We start from the raw sequence: 21,004 nt of genomic DNA, 5'->3' as shown, positions 1-21,004 counted from the left end.
TGAAAACTACACTATCCACATTGTTCATCGCGATTACTGCGCACGGCGCAGCGTGCTTTTCTAGAGCAACCCCCAGAAATTTAAACATGGACACCAACATGTCTCTAGACTGGAAGTGGGGGCATTAGTTAGATAAATATATTCTGTTTATCGTGACATAGACTTCGATAAAATTGTCGCGCGTTCGAGATAGATGGTAGATGTAGCTGGCAAGCTACACTACGTCGACCTAGACCATGTTGTTGGATGTGTTACAGGGAGCAGAAGCTGGGTCTTTCATCATTTTCAGAGGTGGGCTACTTGAAGGTGTTTGTGAGAGATCAGCTGTTGGTGTGGTAATGGCGTGATTATTATGCTACTTGTTTTCAGACTCTGCCATTTGCCCTGGTCATCGTCTCCTTAAGAGTTACGTCCATGCTGCTCTGAAAAGGTAAGTTCACTTTGACTCTTTCCAACTCAATTCCTGGTCATGACGGCGACTCAGACAGCCTCCAGCTAGAGGGAATGTTTTGACGTCTGTCGCTGTTTTTGCTCCAGGGAAGATGTGGTCCATGTTTTGGAATTTGAAACCAGTGAGGGGGAACTGACCGCTGGATTGGATGCCAATTGTGCCCAGAGGTGAGCAGCAGCCTATCATGCCTTGTAGGCCCAATGTCTGTTAAAATATACAAACAGTAGCCTACTCTTGAAGCCTATGGAATACTTTTTGTAATTTACTTTCAGAATGCATGCTTCTCATTCATAAATGTTATCTTTTTCACGAGTATTTCCCACCATCAATTTCCATGTTTTCATTTTGGCTGGGACAATGACATTCCATCCATACAAAAGGCAGATCTTCTCCATGTCCGCCATTATTCATTTCCAGTAATATAAATCTTTAAGCTGCAAAACTTGACGTACTTACGCCAGACCAGTTGTCTAGTACGTAGTAAGTATTCATGAAAAGATCAATTTTGGGAATGGGCAGCATAGTTGCAATGCCTCTGGCCACCATCCTCCATCCTGCCTTTTAGAAAATTACGGTGTGCATACTTGCATCCATTTAAAATGCATATTAATAATAGACCATCATGAGAGCAGGCAAACCCTGGTAATAAACTCCATTCATATTTTTTTATGTCGTTATTGAACCTGTGACCTTCTACCCCAACCTTCTCACACACTGGCTCAGAACTGGTCCAAAATACACCAAGCTTTCGGTTCTTGAGGGCCGTCTAGGTCCACAGACTGAAAGCTCTGTCTACATTGCAATTACTCATGCATACGTGCAAAGAAAACTCTTTCTTAAACTTGTCATGACGATGTAACTGGTAAAACCTGTCAAACTTGTGTGTATCATTTGTAAAGCGACTTTGAGTATCATGAAAAGTGCTATATAAAACTCATGTATTATTATTATTATTTCTGTTAAGGCTGCATGTCCACAGTGGATTTGTGGACCCATTGGGCTGGATCCAGCGCTCATCTTTCACTGTTCATCAGTTCACGTCTCAGGACATATCAGCCCTGCTCTCATCTAAACCTCAGTCAAAGCCTGTTTTGTTAGTCATCGACTCCCTGTCTTGGCTGATGAGACACATAGATCCTGTAGTCATATGCAAACGACTCCAGGAGATAAAGAGAGGTACGAATTTTCAGGTTTTTCACATATTTGTATATACATTGTACTTATACATGTATACTTTCCATCCATACATACAGCTAAATGATCTTTAAAGCCCTTATTGAAGGTTCATGACCTCTGCGAATGGATGTGTAAAACACTGTAGCAAGTAAATTTTAACATGAAATATAAAATGTGCAGTAACAAATTATGTTGAAATTAAATTGTGACCGAAATTACTTCCGCGTCTCAACCATTCTCAAATTAGATGTGATGTGGCCACAAGTCCAATAACTCTACTGTAGAAGAAGAATTAGGCTCTGGCTGTGGTCAAGCTCATTAATTCAGTGCAACAGAAGCAGAAAATTAGGAGCAATGACTACGGAAACGCAAATTCAGAATAGGGTCAATATTCTGGTTTAAAATGTGATTCAGAGTAATCCTTTACATGTGTGACGAACACTTCATTGCTCTTATAGTTTGGCTAGAAAAACAGATACTCTTTCTTTCACAGGAGATTGTTCTGTTCAATCTTGTGTACTAACCAATTTCACAGAGATGGGCTCAGCCTGTATCTTACCAAATGTGTCTGTATGCTGTCCTCCTGCCCAGAGATGCAACCAAGTCAGACCATTCATTTGAGAACATACACAAAATGCCATTGTGCTAAACCCATGTATGTACCCAATGCCGGAGTAAGAGTTGATATTCATTGGTCGCTTTAAAAAAAGACAGAGATGGCCGACTCAGCCAGACTGACGTAACGGCAAAATGTTGTGCAGCATTTCAGGAAGTATTGGTGAGCTGTATTGATCACATCAGTGAACTGACAAACATCAGTTTACCATATGAGCATTTTGTGTATAACACATTTTGTCCTCATGTACCGGTAATAGCCAGGGCAACTATTATACAGGGCAGCCGTGGCCTAATGATTAGGGAGGTGGTCTTAACATTAAAAGGTTGCAGGTATGAATCCCACCCTTACCTCTCCCTACACCTCCATGTGCTCTTGAGCAAGGGACCTAAGCCCACATTGCTCCAGGAACTGTAAGCAACACCCTGGAAATAACAGTGAGTCATTGTGGGATAAAAGTGTGAGCTCTGTGTAATGTAATTAACAAAAAAAAATGTTTGGACCAGAGTACAAATAAGAGTCTTTTAATACAAAAAGAACACAGCCGCAATTGCCATGTGAATAACGTTATAGTAGGCCTAGGTATTTCCTTACATTCTTCTTAACATTTTCTAGCAGTATGAGGATTGTATGAGGAAATCTGGATAAATAAACATCAGTGTTGTCCCTGTGCCCATCACTAGGGGGAGCTGTTAAGAGCATCGTAGGACTCCTGCATGCCGACCTGCACCAAAGTGGCGTGGTGGCCAGCGTGTGTAATTTGGCCTCGACGGTCATTTCTCTGACACCAAGGACCAATGGACAGTGGGTGTTGGCTCGGACAACAAAACGAACCAAATCAGGAAAGGTTCTCCAAGAGGTTCGGATCTTTTGTCCTTTTTTTGTGCTGGTTGTTTTTCAGTTGTCAGTATCTGAGGTTCAGAGATCGATTATCAGCTCATTTGACTTAAACTGTCTGTCATACATTCCCAGTAATGTACTGTTAAACTGCACTTGGTACATAACCTGTAAACAATTTTTGTTTTACCATGGAATCTATTTCTCTTTGAAACGGCTTATGGGAATGTCTTCAGATTGTTTTGGTATATTTTTTACTGAAATATGTTTAATAATGTGGGTCATTTTGTTTTTATTACTGTAGGGGGAACTTTTTAGTATCCAGGAGGATCTGAGCGTGACTGTGCATAGCAAAGTGAGTCACACTACAGTGACGCAGCCAGAGACGGACACTGTCGAGGTAACCCAGACATTTGAAGATCATATTCGATCATGATTCAATGTCCTCTAACATATTCAGAACGGTACATAATGTTGTGTTGTATGTCTCCAGGGCAACCCGGCAGCCAACCTGACCTTTAACCTCCATCTATCAGAGATGGAGAGAGAAGCGAGAGAGAAGTTGGCTTTGCCTTTTGTCTTCAGTCAAGAAAAGTAAGTGTGTGTGTAAATGAGGTGATCTGCGCTAGTTCGCCACCTGGGGCTCGAACCCGCCACCTACCAGCCAACGCTCCAGTTAGGGCATGGGAGTCACAGCACAATACCGCTTAGCTAAAGGTCCAGACCGATAGCTCAGTGCTATCTACACTGTATGATGCGTTGAGGAAGGTTTACTAACGTTCTATGCCTAACTCTGCTAGTTGACATCCGTTATGTGTGTCTGTCAATCCTGCTAGGAGAAAAGAGATGAGGACTGCAAACAATATCTGTGATGATGGTGATGTTTTTTTTTCCTTTTTTGGAAACAGGAAGTCGGCTCTGTTGAATGCTGGACAAGGTGCAGGTCGAATTCTTTATGAGCCAGACGCAAACGATGACTTTGACCAGGAGGACCCTGATGAGGACCTGGATGTGTGAGAGTCAGGGGATGAACAGAGAGAAGAAATGTGTTATTATTTTTTATATTTGAAATATTCTCATCACCAGTCAGGTGTGTATCAGCAGTGCCGTGTGGATGATGGCTGTACCATGAACACTGTGCCATGTACTGTGTGACCAGGGCTCTAAATTAACACCCGCTAACCGGCCAAATGCTAGTGAAAGTTTACTTTAGATGGTAGGAAATAAAACTTACTAGCCATTCTGACACATTAGTAAATGTGCTTTTGGCTAGTAAGATTAACATCTGCTAGCCATTTCGGCAGGTGATGGAAAAAAGATAATTTTGAGCCCTGACTGTGACCCACAAACACTATGCCACCAAGTGCTGTTAATGAAGACTATTGAATTCCCTGGAAGACTAATGTCATTACAGCCGCGCTAAATGAGGCTGCACTTAATATCCAAGCTCTGGCCATTATTGACTTGTCTAATCAATGTGTCTGTTATTGGTACCCAGATTAAATATTAGTATTATTAAATGACTTTGTTGAAAGCCTTATACAAGTTGAACTTGAGTTGTCGGAGACAAACTGTAGTATACTGAATGTCAGAAGCAGGGCTTTGAACCGGTTCAAGGAACGAAAACGAAAACCGGGAACCTTTTGTATTTTACAGGGAACAGAAACGAAACCGGAAACTTTATTATTTTTTATGTTTTGGAACGGGAACACTTATTTAATTAAAAATAATGGTAACCGGTTAATACCGTTCCTCAAACTAAAAAAAAAAGTAATTATTTTCCTGTTACCATGACAGCTGAGGTTCACGTCCTGTGTGACATCAGACACTGAATGGAGAGAGAGCTGTGGATTACAGAGTCTCCACTCCACATCTTAAATAAGAGAAACCACTGTCATACAATAGGGCAGAGTTTCCATTGCATCATTGTAAGACATTGCAGAGAAGCACGTGTAAAGCGCACCGATAATGTTCGACATTATTGGGCATCCATGGCCGCTTCAAATATGAACAAACTCACAATGTCTATCATAGCGCTCCCCGTGACCCAAGTCAGCATGGAGCACACATTTTCATCATTGAGGTTTATTCTCCGCTTCTCCGCTTAGGTCGTCCCTGAATGACAACATTCTGGAGGATATTCTTTTCATCCTCTTGAATAAACAGTTTGGAATGTAGGCCGAGTCATTTGCACTTCCGTCTTTCTTGGTTAATTAACGTCAGTTAGGCCTATGGGGAGTAATCAGCAGACAGGAACCGTTCCGGGAACAATATTTTTTTGTTCTCACCGGTTCGGGAACGTCAATTTATTGGTGGAACCCATAACCGGAAACGTTATAATTCCGTTTCTGTTCAGAACGGAACGTTTGGAAAAAAATAACGGTTCAAAGCCCTTGTCAGAAGATACATTGCATTACTTTTATTCTTCAGGACATTGCACATTAATGAACATGCATACAGTACATATACATGTGCCAGATTATAGCTCAATAGCTAATTCCCATCTGATGTCCAAAATGGGCAGGCAAGAAGTTTACAAGCAGAGAAAGGCAGACATACACTTTTGTATAGAAAGACTGTTAGTAAAGTATTTTTTTAAAAGTAAAAGAAAATCTGTAGTCAGTGCAACTTGGAAACTCTCTGCCTAAATCTTGATTGAGCTCTCAAGTGTCAGTTACTTTGATTTGGGAGTATGAATGATATGGACCTCAAATTAGATTTCACAATTCATTCTCTTTTCTTCAATCAACCAATTTCATTTCTCCTTTAGAGGTAAAATGTCCAAAGTGCTGAATTGTTATTTTGTTTGGAAAAAAATAACGGTTCAAAGCCCTTGTCAGAAGATACATTGCATTACTTTTATTCTTCAGGACATTGCACATTAATGAACATGCATACAGTACATATACATGTGCCAGATTATAGCTCAATAGCTAATTCCCATCTGGTGTCCAAAAACTACAGTAAGCAGTGTATGGTGTCTTTGGAATTTTCTTCTATGTTCAACTTCACCTTCTCCTGCCTCACACCTGCACCTGCATTACTGAAGGCCTGTGCACAAGGACTTTTTTGAACTTTGTGTGCTGAATTGTTATTTCACTTCAGAAAGAAAGCAACTTCCGAAACCAACAGTCCATATACCCAGTGTTATGTGGCCACGTACACAGGAGCCATGTACACAGACATAGTGAAGATTGGCCTACACTCGCTGTCAGACTAAGCACACATAGAGTAACTATGCTTAAACTGAGAAAAAAGGACACTGTGCAGGAAATGGACAAAAAAGGTACTGCAACTATGCTGCTCATTGAAACTGGACTGCCTATTGCCAAATTTGCATTTGCAATCTTTACATGAAAGTTTACTAAGTAATAAACAGATATTTTCTAGTATGGTCCAAGTACAGTCAATTTTGCAGCAAAAAATTGCTGTTTTTGGAAATTCAAAATGGCGGACCATGGGGAAGATCCCCCTTTTGATGTATGAAAAGTGCAATTTTTCCAGTAATAATGAATACTTAGAATTTGATGCTGGTGGTAAATATTCATGAAAAAGGTAATATTAGTGAATGGGCAGCATGGATTCTGGAAATAAACAACTAAAAATCTCACACAGTGTCCCTTTAAAGTTTCCTTTCAGGACAGACAACTGTTCTTTAGGTAAATTAATGGTGACACTTCCATGTAATACTTTTTTAGAATGGAAATTAATGCACACAAAACAACCTTTTGAATTTGAAATGTAGGCCTCGAAATCCACACCCATAAAAATGCAGACCCCATAAAATGGGCCTCCCTTACTGTGTTAAGGGACCAGGAAGATCAGTGCAAAGTTTCATTACATTTCTACATTCACTCAGCAAATATGAATGGATCTACCTGTCAGAAAGTCCCACGCAAACCGTTTACAGCCAGGAAGAATAATATTAAAATATTATTTGAATATTCGAATAGTGGCCATTGATTTTCAAATAGTATGTTTGCCAAAATGTCCCATCCCTAGTATGCTCCAAGCTCAGAACTGTCTACTCAGCTTGCGCCTCTGTCTCTCCTGGGCCTCATAGGCCACTTTGGAGTCCATCAGTTCCTCCAGCTGTCTCCTCATGCGCGCCATGTCCAGCTGGGTGGCTTCGCACTGCGCCCGCAGCTCCTCCACCTCCTCCCGCAGGTGGGCCGCCGCCACCGCCAGCTTGGCGCTGCGCTCCTGGCACTGCGTCTGGACGCGGGTCGCGTCGGACAGGAGGACCTCCACCGTGCTGACCACCGACTCCACCTGACACTCAGACATGCCCTGGAGCCGTAGCAGGGGACAGGAGACGGGACAAGATGTTATGTTAGTGTTGGGCAACCACTAATAGAACAGGTGGCAACGGGCACAACAAAATGCATCCCAGCAACTCTTTTTATTCACTGTTGCAACAGACGGGATTATGTTACAAAAATAGGAAAAGGGAACATTGTGCCGTTGGTTTGAAGTAAATCAGACCAGATAGCAAAAAAAACCTATTTGACCTTTGACCTTTAGCCATAAACTTTACCCAATTTTGTGCAAGGGGACCATCTAGGAGTTATTGACCATCTTTCATGAAAATTTCACATAATTCTGATACATTTCATTGTAATGTTGCTAACAGACAACCAGATAGAGAAACAAACAACCCAAAAACTATAACCCTTTCTCGCTGGGGTGGGCTGATAATAACATCTGAAGGAAGGTTAGCAAACAAGTCAAACAAGTAGTATTCAAATAATGAAATGAGAAACATCAATCCTAACCCTCTGAATTAGGTGAATTGATGTATGACACATGATATTATAGTACAAAAACCAGCCACAGTTGGCATACTTCACAAGAAATTGCCGGATAATTTCAACGAAGTCTACAAGAGTTTAACAAGAGTGGAGTAGTCTCTGAACTAAAATTTCCGTCTGAATCATATTAAATTGTCCAAACTTTGTTGACCTATTCCATTCAATCCATGCAAGATCTATTTCTGCTGGGCAGCAACATTGACATCAGTGTGGTATTTCCTAATGGGAAATGTAGTAGGTTGTTTGATCTGTCTAGCTGCCTTAAAGCAGATTATGGCAGCTTATCCTTAGACAGTCACCAGCCACTCTCTTATACATTACGGCATTTAACCAAGGCAATTCATTCAACAATGGTTAAGAAATGTAACTGACAATTATGTTAAGGTCAGGGAAAATAAATTGTCCTGAAAGGTAAGGTAATTAAGTAAAATAAAAGGCAAGGAAAATAAAAGTGCACCACACCAAGTAAGATGGTAAACAACTAATTTAAGTCTTTATGATGACATCAGGTCATGGAGTGACAATTACCCTAAAGTAATAGCAGGCTAGGCCTAAAGAAACGATCAGCAAGTGATTCAACTGTGAGCTTGTGTGAAAATCTGTACAGTTCACTCAATAGCAAGACAGAAACGGAGTCACTTACCGCTCTCTGAAGAGGCTTGAATCAAGCTGGAAGTCTGCCGCTACGATGATCCTCAAGCAGCCAGAGGCTTATCCCTGGCTTTACTACCTCCCTGCACAGCACACCAGGGGCTAGAAATCACTCAGGTGTGTGTATGTATGTGTGTGTGTGTGTAGTAGTAGTAGTAGTAGTAGTAGTACCATATGCAAATATTGTCTGCAGATGTTTATCCATTAGACTAGAGTATTATTTTAACTGACATCACTGTGCATCAGGTCTCATATTTCCCAAGCCATCGATGTTCTGTTCAGCCAGTGGGTGGTCCGTGTGCAGGGCCGGATTAAGATGGCCTAGGGCCCCTAGGCTACAGGTTGCTGTGGGGGCCCCAGGAAAGTAATTTTTGTGACAAATTTATATAATGTCATATTTACAAACTAGGAATTAAGGCTACACTGCACTCAAGACAACAGATGGATATTTCAATGTTGCCTCCTCTCACATTTGAGCAAATTTTCACTTTTGTCCTATCAGGGCCCTCCTGGCAGGTGGGGGCCCCTGGGCTGCAGCCATATCTGCTAGCCTGTGCGTTAATCCGCCCCCGTCCCTTTGGGGTTGGAGTAATCCAATTAATGGTTCCATGTCTCCTATCACAGTCTGCCACCTTGTGACCATGTAGACATTATATGGTCACACCATTTCTCTGATGTATAAATTTCATACCATCTCATATAAGTTGTTAATTATTTCCATAATTCGTGTGATGACCACATAGGGCATAATGGCAGAGGTGTCAAAAGTAAAAGTACATTTGTGGTGTAATTACAACACTAGCACATGGCATTTCATAGATGTTACACCATTTACTCCATTGTACCTAATGAGATAGATCGACTGTGTTACTGAAAAACACTGAAAACCAAACAAGGACCCACCGCATACTCGAACCAACCAGTGCAGAGTTAGCTGACCGTAAGACAAGTACATGGGTCAACTGGTTTCTCCTCCCCTCTGCATATTGGGCATACTATACCATTCATAAACAGCTGCTGTTAGTAATGATTTGTCTGTGATATAGTATGGGCCACTGAAAATATGGTGAGACCGTCATTAGACTTGAAAATTCCTCAAATATGGAACAACCTACCAAATATGGAACAACCTACAAATGTTGTATGGATGCAGTTTAGGCAGAGAGACAAATATATTTTAAAGGTGCAGTATGTGATATTTTCAGTAGTTTATTTCCAGAATTCATGCTGCCCATTCTCAAATTTTAACCTTTACATGAATACTTACCACCATCAAATACCAAAGTACTGTATTTATTAGAACTGGGAAAATGGTACTTTTCATACATGATAGGCTACACGATGGATTTTCTCCATGTCCATCATCTTGATCAAGAAATATACTTTTTTAGTGGCACAACATACTTTGGCCATACTATTAAATATTACATTATTGATTAGTAAATATTCATGAAAAGTTGGGAATAGGCAGCACAGTTGCAATAAGCAGCATAGTTGTAATACCTATGCCCACCACACTACATACTGCACCTTTAAAACCCACAAATTGATTTACTTTGAGCACACATACTGTTTCTAAAAGACTTGTTCCAATGTCCACAGATCATAATTTTAAAGGATAACTCCAGCCAATTTCTACATGAAGTTGTAATACTCACACTACCCTGGACTTGTCAGTACCTGAGATTTTTTTTCTTTTCTTCAGCCTTTTCCGAGATCCTGGTCATTGTAATGGGGGCAGTTGTTTGTTTGTGTGACGGAGGTCATCTTGCACCTGTTTGTCACCCTCGGGGCGTGAACATGCGACCTTGTCACATCGGTTCGGAAATGGGAGGCAGAATACGATACCGCTGGACTAACTAAAGGACCAGTCCCACGAGAACTCTGCTAGTTAGCCTCCATTACATCTGCATTTAAAAAAAAAAAACATTTTTATTTATTCCCAAAAGCATCCAAAAGGTTATGCAACATCAGCAGACAACTAGCAAACAGCAATACCGTTTGGGAAAATATTTTGAGTAGGCCTATGTTAATAAAGTTTTTAATGTAAACAAAATTTGCCCCCATAAAAATAGCTTGATCTCGGAAAGGGCTGAGCCACAAGATGCAGCGTCACCGGGTACTGACAAGTCAAGGGTATAGTAAGCAATACAACAGCATATTGAAATTGACTGAACTGCTCCTTCAAATATTGTTAGCCATAGGCCTACTGTGAAGCATGTTCTTGGAAAGTAGGCTATTCTCTTCTCACAAGAACTACCTTAAACTTAAATTAAATTAAATAAATTAAAGAAATACTTAAAAGAAATACTTAAATTGATGGTGGTACATACTAAAAAGCAGCATACTATACCTTTAAAGGTATAGTATGCTGCTTTTTAGTATTTACCATCATCAATTTTAAGTATTTCTTATGACTGGAAACATTACACTTCTCATACATGAAAAAGTGGATCTCCTCCATGTCCACCATTTTGAATTTCTAGTAAAAGACATCTTTAGCTGAAGATGTATTGTAGCCTACTTTGTTTGTAAATGTTTATTCTTAGTAAATATTCACAATAATACCATATTTGTGAATGGGCTAAAATGACATACTCTTTACTCTTAAAACATATTGTTTAAGGAAACAGTCAACTGCCCATTCACAAATGTGATCTTTTTCATGAATGTTTACTAACTAATACTAATACTAATACTATTACTTACAAACTAATATTTACTGCTCTAACCAGGGTATTCCAAGAACATGGTTGGGTGATAAACCTAGTTAACCTTCAGGATGTGGTAAACCTGCTAATAGATAGCCCACTAGTGTCATCAAGTTAAGAAAATGAGGACCCCAGGCTCTTCTATTACATGATTTACCACCACCTAACCTACTTAGGTTCTTGGAATTACTCCCCAGAGTAGCTGAAGATGGCTATGACTGTTGGTCATTCAAAAAGGCGGATTTGCCTGGAGATGTTCCACCCTGTATGAGAAGTGTACACTGGCAAGCCAAAATAAATACTTAGAAACTAATAGTGGTAGTATGAAAAAGAAAAGACGTTTTGTGAATGGGTAGCATACATTCTTGAAAAATTATGCATGGGACCTTTAAGTTTCTGTATCGACATGTGGTCCAATCTCCCTCTTGGGACGCTGGCCTTTTAGCCAAGCATTTACTAAAGCACTTAAAGAAGCCTTGCAGGTTTACATTTTACCTGACTCAGGAAATTAAGGCTGTCCAACTTTGAAAGTCAACACCCTCTTGAACTGTGGTTCAAACTAAGCACTTCAACTTTATTGGTATTTTTCACCTTCATCGCTCTTTATAACAGCCATCTTAAGTCGGGTAGCATGAAGCAGCTGCTGGCAGACAAAAGTAAAGGTTTGTAAAGGTTTACATCACTGGCATTACAACAGCCTTCTTATTTTCATAGACTGAAGCAAAGTCAATGTTCTAGATGATGATAGTGTTATGACTGAGAGGTAGTGTGTGGGGTGGGGTCATTCAAAAACAATTAAAAAACTAAACTAATAAAACAAAACATGGCTTTCAACAGTCATGACATTGGCATGGCTTGTGATTTCATAACAGTTATTCGAGGTGTTCTGAGTCATGAACAAAGTAAATAATTGTAGGCCACATGAAGGTAAGGAAGCAATGACCATATAAAATGTGTGGAGTCAATTAAAAAGGTCATGGTTACAGTAGTATGTTCTCTAGCAAAAACAAAAAAAACAAACTCCATGGTAACATTGAACACAACTATACAGTAAGTATGATGTCTGTAAGACACACCAAACATTCTCTGTGTGTGTTATTTGTACAGTAGAGTGTAGTCAACATTCATGGTTTCTTAATATCTGTGAATGTGAGGATTACTAAGTGCACAGGGTGTATTCCAAAAAGCAGGTTTACTCACTCATCTGGCTGTGTGGGAAACTCTCGTGGAAACTCTGAGCAAGAGGTAACTCTAGTGAGAGAAGTGGCCGGTGGCTTCATCTCCTCTATTGTCAGGTTTACAACCCAGCCCGCTCAGGGTAAATTAAGATGGGTTAGTGACTAAACCTAAAGCTTTTTGGAATATGGCCCTGGGTTAGGATTTATGTTGTGATGTGGCGAGGTGAGGGGGTGGGCAACCTGGCTTCAAAAGCTACAATCCTGTACCATATATCTATTTCAGTCATTGTTGTTGGCACAACTCTTTGGCCATATAACAGGTAGGTGTTGAAATAACCTGGATTAGCCCAAGTGCAGATAGAATCAGGGGATTGGATTGGGAATATGTGGCAACACATTGAAGACTGTAAATCCAGGTTCCCCCGTATTCATTACAGAGTACACAAAGTGTATTTATTTTACTCACACTTTCCAAACAAAGCTAGCTATTTCAGATGCAAAGGTTGAATATTACTTGCTTGTTGTTGACAACCGTCTTGACTTGATAAAAGACAATAAACCTGCTCATTATACAAGGGAGTGTCTCTCAAGGGTTCACACGACTGAACAAGTGGGTTGCATAATGTAAAACACTATATAGGCTATATCCCAATATTAGTTGCAGCAGCACAGATATATATCTTGCACCAATTAAGGACAGCACTACTTATCATTATGTGGATGGTGAGCAACATGCAGCATAAGTACTGTTATCTTCTCATGAGTCAGAGTGATGCGATGGATCGTCATGACAGAAGCGAGCGCATCTGAGATTCAGAAAGTGAAAGTCCTGCCACACACAGTAACTGTATTGCATATTCAAAACATAAAAACACGATACATTGTTACTTGGTGGAGAAAAAAAAATCCCATCAATAATGCAATTCATGTGAATAACTGCTTCCCATACACGTTGCACCACACTGGAACCTGGTACTCCAGCTTGGAATAATAATAATGATTTAACATCAGTCCACCATTGCTCCTCGTTTCTTGGTTTTGCCCCATGAAACAGCACATTTGAGTTTACGTCACATTCTACCGGAGCTGAGATGGGTGATTGGACTGGCCATTCCATAATCTACTTCATGATTTGGTTTGTCTGGATACAGGATGGCGATTGGCTGATAGTGTGTTCAGGCTCTGTGTGCTGTTGAAAACCTCCTCTTCAAGGCTACATCCTCATCAACTTAAGGCAACATGACTACTTCAAGTATTTTGGTGTATACACATACTGGTCCATGACTTGCATGCAATGATAATCCAACACCGTGGTGACATAACAGAAAAAACATCCAAATATCATGAGTACATGTGCTAGTGACTGATTTTCCGTGTAACTGTACAATATTATTAGTGCTTGAATACTAAGTGCGTTACTTCTATTGGAATGCTATTGCTGTATTTCAAAACACACAAATGACAGGACTTGCACTTTCTGAAGCTCGGCAGACAGCCCATCTCGTGACAACATTTGAGAGGCAAAGACTGGCGAGAAGCTGGAAAAAGAATGTCAGCACACATGAGCACCAAATCAATAAAAAATGTGAACAATGAGTCTAGTGTTCCAAAATAAGAGTGACACCTTCAAAAAATGGCTGAAAAAATGGGCTAAGACTCCCTTTTTTATAATGCTATTTTTAAAACAGCCAGTTATATTATATATTTTGTGTTTTCAAGTCATTAGTGTTTAGTATGTGTTTCTACAGCCCATATACGGTTCATGCAGCTCAAATGAAATCCAGAGATCAGATAACAGAGCAAACGAGGCAGAAGGGTGATCTGGCTTTCTGGAGGACTGCAGCATGAAAGCACAGTCCCATATTGAATCCCAGTGTAAAAATTTGAGGGTACAGGCAAAAGTGAACAAAGGGTTTACTTGCTTTGATATTGAGAAGGCTGTCAATGACACGTTGTCTTGGCTGATTTGTTTTTCTTTTTAAGTCATAGCTGATGTCAGAAAAAAGGCTTAAATACAAAACGCTGTAATGAATGCAAAAAAATACCTTAAATTACCTTAAATTGAATGCTGTGTCTCTGACCATACCCATGAGTGATGAATGCTCTTACTCATTTGACAACATAGCTGCAAGGTATAGGTACGTACGTACACATATAGGTACGAAAAGTACATACGTGCTTCAAGTTCTTGTGTTCATTCATGGTCATTATTGTTTCCTCTTTGCCGTGAGAAACGGTATGTTTCCAAGATGCTCCTGGTCCTGTTTCTGTTCAAGCATTAAAGGTACTATATTGCAGGCACACACCCTCGATCCTGTCTGAGTAGGCCTCCTCCGTTTACATCGCCTTGTCATTGCATAGTTATTTGGAAGTCTGCATCAGCATATTATTCCATATCACCAATCATTCTTTCAATGTGGTTCACATTTGGTCCTTTCAAACTACATTTGTCCTTCACATCAAAAAATATTCCTTGCTTTTCTCCTCTTTACACTTTCCATTAGCACATTTAATTTCTGTTTTGTTTGCCTTCCTTTTCATTCATTCATTCATTCATTCATTCATTCATTCATTCATTTCTACTTTATGAGATGTCGTCTCCTGAATGACAGCTTTCCTCTCCGTGTACGATGAGCACAGGGAAGAAAAAGGCATCCTGATAGGCTGGGGGTCTCTCCCTCTCCCCGTCTCGAAGATCTTCTCTTTCCGATTCTTCACGCTCTTCCTCCAGCTGCTCTCCTCTACTGACATCCTCTTCGGCCTCCTGCACCTCTACCTCCACCTCTTCCTCCTCCTCATCCCCCTCTCCTTCCAGAACGCCCCTACTCTCCTCATCCTGCCTGGATCCCAAACTAAGGAACCCTCCACCTCCTCCTCCCCCTCCTCCTCCCCCTCCACCTCCTTCTCCTCGTCCGCCCAGCCCCCCGCCCACACTGCGCGAGTGAAACAGCGAGGCTGGCCGCGAGGCCTGCAGCCGGCTCAGGGAGAAGCCACTGCGGCTGAGCACCAGCCTTCCTGGCCCGGCTCCCGCTCCCGCCCCCGCCGCCCCGCCTGCTGCGCTGGCTCTCATCCCAGCCATGGTGCCGGTCAGCAGGGCTGCCGTGGGGCCCCGCAGCCTGGAGGGCAAGGACGCGCTGCTGGTGGAGCGCCTACAGCGGGGGCAGCTCTGCAGCAGGTAGGCCGAGGCGAAGGCCACGGGGGCGGCCGGACCTCCGTTTACCCCCACCGCCGCCGCGGCTGCTGAGGAGCCACCTCCTTGGGCTGCGGCGGGGTTATTGTTACCGCCGTTGTCTAGGTCCATCAGCAGGGCCTCCGAGTAGCTCGGCACCATCTGCTGGTTGCAACGGATGTGCCACTCCAGCTCCGTCATGTCCACAGTGTTGACGCGAGAGATGGCCCTGTAGCTCCCTCCGCCTCCCCCTCCGGCACTCCCGTTCCTGGCGTTGAGGCTGGCCTCGTCCCCGCCGCCCTCTCCCCCCTCGCCCCCGGCTGAGCGCCCCTCATCTCGGTCTCCAAACAGCTTCTCCACGTGGTAGTGCACGTAGGCGGTGCGGTAGTCGGCCACCACACGCAGCGGCCAGGACAGCAGCGCGGCCGAGGCCAGCCAGAAGACGCCGTGGCGGGCGAACCAGGGCTGGCGCGCCGGGTCGGGGAAGGCGATCATGTGCTCGCGGAAGTCCACGTTCTTCAGGTGCATGCCCTCGCGGGCCTCCATGTAGTCGTCCAGGCCCTCGTTGTCCCCGAAGAAGCGCGCGCGCTGGGTGAGGTAGGCGGCCTCGGCCCGCGCGCTGGCGAAGCTGAAGCACTTGGTGAAGCGTAAGCGCACCGCCGGGTGCTCCAGCAGGCCCCGGAGGTCCCGCGACACGTCGTCGACGCCATAGCGCCCGTAGTCGAACTCGGAGGCGGCGGCGTGGGTGTTGACCCGCTCATGGTACACCTGGAACAGAACACAATAGATAAAGCCTTGATTGTCACTAATTGTCACGGAGTGTCATGATATTTGAAGCTGCTCCAAGAAGTGCACACAAGGCATTTACAGGGCAAATATGACATATAAGTGACTTTGGTGGTGTCAATGGTACAAATGTAACAGTTTTAGCACAAAAATGACCTATGACGCTGACTTAACATGACGATGCAAATACAACAGTTTTCCGGTGACGCGTGTCTCATGGCAAATACAGTATGTATGACAGCTTTCCGGTGGCACTGGCCTTCAAGGCGCAGCATTTCAGCAGTCCATACATACATACAGACCTGCGTGCTGGTGTAGGCGTCCCCGTTGCGGTAGCGCGTCACCTGCCGCGTCCTCCTCACGTAGTGGTAGCTGATGGCCTTCCACCAGATGCAGGGCGTGGCCTGCTGCAGCCGCTGCACGCGCTCGTAGACCTCGGCCGCCTCCACCTGCACCAGCGTGGCCGTCTTGGAGTAGCAGTGCCAGCACTCCACCAGGTAGACCACGTACAGCATGGCCAGGAAGGCCAGCGGGATGTAGACGTAGCCGCTGGAGCACGGGCTGGCGGTCTCCAGCAGCGGAGCCAGCGGAGGGAGCTCGGCGAAGGTGTAGGCCGACGCGGTGGGGTTGCCGCCACCCGAGGAGGAGGAGGAGGAGGAGGAGGAGGAGGAGGAGGAGGAGGTGTCGAAGGCGGAGGCGGCGAAGGAGAGCGAGGAGGAGGAAGAGGCAGAGGAGGAGGAGATGACGGGGACGGTGCAGAAGGCACACCAGCCCAGCGTGCCGAAGCAGCCGTACATCAGCAGCGTCAGCAGCAAGCACTTCCAGTGGGACTCGCGGCACAGCGAGGCAATCAGGGCCTGCCGCACCGGACGCTGCTGCAGGAGACACGGTAGAGAGGCAAAGAAGCAGGGGGTCAGAGAGGAGTTAAACACAGGATTTGAGTTTCATTGCAAAATGACTTCAACACCAATTTTTGACTTTTGCATTTTATTACTATGAATGACTTTTCACACTTCCTTTCATCCATGTGTGAATTCTTGCCATTCAAATATTCTGAGAACATTCTTGTTATACCTATATAAAATGCATTTTGCGATGCAATGCAATGGCCCATACAAAAATGTCAATTTCCTAAAATGTTCTAAAATGGATATAGAAATAAAAATTTCTTCTGATCCTAAACTACTCAATTTTGCTTTTGCTTTTACCTCACCTATAGATGTATACAGTATAGATGTCAGTAGTATAGATTTATCTGTGGATATAGCAGTTTCTTCCATGGTCCCCCCATGGACAGTATATGCCATGGGAATCTAGATATAATTTCAGAGCTTGGAAATATCTAAACGCAGCACTAAACGAGACATTAAACATTAAGTGGCAGTTTCTTGGCAGTATAAAATGCCAGGCAGTCTAAAAGCCAGGCATAAGATCTTAGGAAAGAGGGTAACAAGCAGTGATTTGGAACCTGGATTCATCCAGTACCACGTATCCCAAATTACCTGGTTTTACATGTACAATTCAACCAGATTACCATTTTAAACAGACAATCCCCTGTTTGAATTGGATCATTTGGAATACGTGGCACTGAATTCAATGAATCCAAGTTGCCCATTACTGGTAACAGCATAGCTGAACAGAGCATTTCATCTCATCAATTGCTCAACTTTGCAAAACTAAACTATGTTCTTGTTTTTAAGATGGGCTGTGTTGCATCTCACCTATGTTGCCCAAGATTATAGGTTAGTGAGGAGGGTCTCAGACTAATTGAAGAGCAAGTCAGTGTATCCTCTGTTGCACTGGGTTTGGCTTAGATCTATCTGTGGGAATGCACCACTTCTCCCTGTACAACAATGAAGTTCTGTTCCACGATCCCCTTATGAATATGACATGGAAATGTCGATATTATTGCACAGCTTTGAAATACCTAAATCCTGCACAGTGAACAAGACATCACTTTGTGTTAAACATTAAGTGGCAGATTCTTGAATGCAGTATAAAAGTCAGGAGTAGGCTTTTAAAGTAATTGATCCCAGGCTAAAAAGAGGCCCTCTGAAACGGTTTAATTTCTGAGTAATTACTGCTTACTCATAGTGCCACTCTGCTGGTCTAAACGGATGATGGAGATGCTGCTAAAAACCTAGAATGGACTGTCTGGCGAGGGTCTTGCCAATGTGAAAGCTGCAGAATATACAGCGAATACAGTACAGACAGCCAGCTAAGTATTTCGGTTGATTGTATAATGGCTCCCTTTTATCTGGTGCTCAAAACTATGTTGTTAACATAATGTAACAGCATCTCTATAGGATTAACGTACACAAAACAATTAAGGCACTGAGAGAGCTTTCTGGAATGCCCAGGTGACTGGCCAAGTAGTTACTATGTCCCAACATCTTGCTCCCATCTTGCAATGGATGCCCTCTACTGACAAGCATTATGTTAAATTCAGCAATTCATTCCAGTACTGTGCAGCCATACTGACAGATGGGAATCACTCATGCTGCTCTGGGAAAATACTGACTTGCCAAACAGTTCGCCCATCCTAAACCACCATGTGAACACATTTCTCACCTGTTTATATACTTTGAGGTTGACTGAATGTTAAATTATTCATAACTACATCAAATAAATGGGCAAGTGAATATAGACATAAAAATATCACGCAGGCAACTAATTGAGATGTGTAAAGAGAGGGAACTTGTTCCAGTGTTGATTAATCTGCTGGCTTGTGAATATCACGGTTGAGCAAAAAAAGCAAAACAACTACTGAAGCGATGTGACAGACAGTTGTCCACGACGGCCAAATGAGATGCCATCTCAGCATCGCACAGCATCCCTCTCTGCACCCCCTTGTTCTCTTTTAAAGAGACATAAGGTTGGTATATAATCAAAGGGTACCTTAGACTCAGCCTTGGCCTGCAATGCCTCCACACACACACACACACACACACACACACACACACACACACACACACACACACACACACACACACACACACACACACACACACACACACACACACACACACACACACACACACATTAGGGGGAAGGCGTGTTGGTGAGCCATGCATCCTGTGGACAGAGCCATCTGTGTTCCTGACTCTGGCAAACGTACCGCTGTGAGATCCATGAAAAAAACACATGGCACTCTGCACCATCAGTACACTACACTACACTCTACCCCCCCACACACAGTAACACCCAACAAATCAGGCCAGTAAACTCCTCTTTTTGTCCTGCTACTCCGCTCTCCATCTCTCTGTCTCTATCAGAATCGATCTACATGTAACAAGAGACAGAAGGTTAACTCAGCACCTAAGACTGGCAGTGCAAGAGGACGTCACAGCACTCCACTCAAACACCCTGGCAGTGCTCTATTAGTGTGGCCTATGATACAAATATAGGAAAGAAATGACTGCTGGAATGCCAGAACCCTATCTTACCACGACTGGCTTTCAAACAATCGCCAATAAGTCAATGGCTACCCCATTAAGTAAATGGCCAAGAAATCTATTTTCCCCCTCTCATATAGGACAACATAACTGTTAAGTGCAGATGCAAACCAGTGGAGGTTCTAGACTTGGCCCACCAACACATAGACATCTCTTGAACTTCTGAAAGCAGTGACACGCAGTCTTCAACTTGACCATGACACAGAATATTTTTCTCCCTCCTCGAAACTCACAAGGTGATACAATTTCCAAAATACAGAATGGGCCTATTAGGCTCTGGCACTAGCACAAAGCCGGACTCCCCTGACCCCAGGAGGCAGACTTTGTGTATGGCTTCAGGGAGAAGCGTGACACAATACTGAGTAAATGGAAGTGCATAGTTGAGCTAGAGAACTAAACGTTTACAGCCTCAATTAGACATGCACTTTGCTTACACCAAAAGTAGATAGTGTGTCTGCCATGAAACTATACTAGACCTACTTGACATGTCTACATGCAAGTAGGCCTAAATGAAACATATATTGTGAGACGTGTGCCGACATAGCAGTATGCTACTAAGAGCTGCCATGTATACATTCTTATATGGCCTAAGACCAGTCCAATTGTATCAGCGTGTGTAGGCCTAAGTGCACACTCGTTTTTAAAAGATGTACAAACTAACCTAATGAAAAGGGACATTTATAAGAGTGTTACCATTGGGTTCTGACACAAACTGATAGCCTACTCCAAAAACATCAATCCATCTTACCACCTCTCTGTTGGACACTTCGAGGATGGGCTCGTCCCCATCCACCGTCACCTCCGGCATTTTCTCTCCGGTATGCCCCCCAGACGACCCCGCTAGAACAGGGGGTCCGCCCGGGAGGCGTTGAGTCCAATGGCCCGCGTTTGGGACCTTCTTACCAGAAAAGTCACCCCATTCGTCGCTCGCCTAGATCCGGTTTCACAACAGCGGTGCCTGCGGCATTCTTCCATTATTTAGTAAAACTAGCGTAGACACTCCCAAACCGTGCCCCAGTGGGCTCGTTCACGTTGTCCTTTTCACCATAAATCTAACGTCGCGGTAACACTCACAACCCTGGTGCTATCGGCACTCCCGATTCTATTTTGGCATCCGATTCAAGGATGCGCAGGTAGGTTGGCTGCGATTCGCCGATGCAGAG

At 43.2% G+C, this 21,004-nt stretch overlaps 2 protein-coding genes across 2 annotated transcripts; one reads left to right on the top strand and one right to left on the bottom strand.

Moving 5' to 3' along the window:
• The first annotated feature begins 57 nt into the window (after window positions 1–57).
• elp5 (elongator acetyltransferase complex subunit 5) lies at window positions 58–4,631 on the top strand. The gene is made up of 8 exons (XM_063187376.1): window positions 58–291; window positions 370–430; window positions 538–618; window positions 1,416–1,627; window positions 2,927–3,102; window positions 3,385–3,480; window positions 3,574–3,674; window positions 3,989–4,631. Exons 1-8 carry the CDS (start codon window positions 237–239, stop codon window positions 4,095–4,097), a joined length of 891 nt encoding a protein of 296 aa, XP_063043446.1. The 5' UTR covers window positions 58–236; the 3' UTR covers window positions 4,098–4,631.
• A 10,342-nt stretch (window positions 4,632–14,973) lies between these two features.
• On the bottom strand, window positions 14,974–20,649 carry LOC134437493 (transmembrane protein 151B). The gene is made up of 3 exons (XM_063186978.1): window positions 20,590–20,649; window positions 16,689–17,261; window positions 14,974–16,368 (listed from the first exon to the last, which is right to left on the bottom strand). The coding sequence occupies exons 1-3, from the start codon at window positions 20,647–20,649 to the stop codon at window positions 15,016–15,018; spliced, it is 1,986 nt and encodes a 661-aa protein (XP_063043048.1). The 3' UTR covers window positions 14,974–15,015.
• Window positions 20,650–21,004: the final 355 nt, after the last annotated feature.

The sequence above is a fragment of the Engraulis encrasicolus genome, chromosome 21 (assembly GCF_034702125.1).
Source record: "Engraulis encrasicolus isolate BLACKSEA-1 chromosome 21, IST_EnEncr_1.0, whole genome shotgun sequence".
Taxonomy (NCBI): domain Eukaryota; kingdom Metazoa; phylum Chordata; class Actinopteri; order Clupeiformes; family Engraulidae; genus Engraulis; species Engraulis encrasicolus.
Note: the sequence above shows the minus strand (reverse complement) of the source record. Positions and strands in the feature narration are given on the sequence as shown.

Coding starts and splice junctions, on each gene's coding strand:
- elp5 (XM_063187376.1), top strand. CDS start 237: ATGTTGTTGGATGTGTTACAGGGAGCAGAAGCTGGGTCTTTCATCATT. Junction 431..537: donor GTCCATGCTGCTCTGAAAAG/GTAAGTTCACTT, acceptor TTTTTGCTCCAG/GGAAGATGTGGTCCATGTTT. Junction 619..1,415: donor GATGCCAATTGTGCCCAGAG/GTGAGCAGCAGC, acceptor ATTTCTGTTAAG/GCTGCATGTCCACAGTGGAT.
- LOC134437493 (XM_063186978.1), bottom strand. CDS start 20,649: ATGCCGGAGGTGACGGTGGATGGGGACGAGCCCATCCTCGAAGTGTCC. Junction 17,262..20,589: donor AAGTGTCCAACAGAGAGGTG/GTAAGATGGATT, acceptor TGTCTCCTGCAG/CAGCGTCCGGTGCGGCAGGC. Junction 16,369..16,688: donor ACGCCTACACCAGCACGCAG/GTCTGTATGTAT, acceptor GTTCTGTTCCAG/GTGTACCATGAGCGGGTCAA.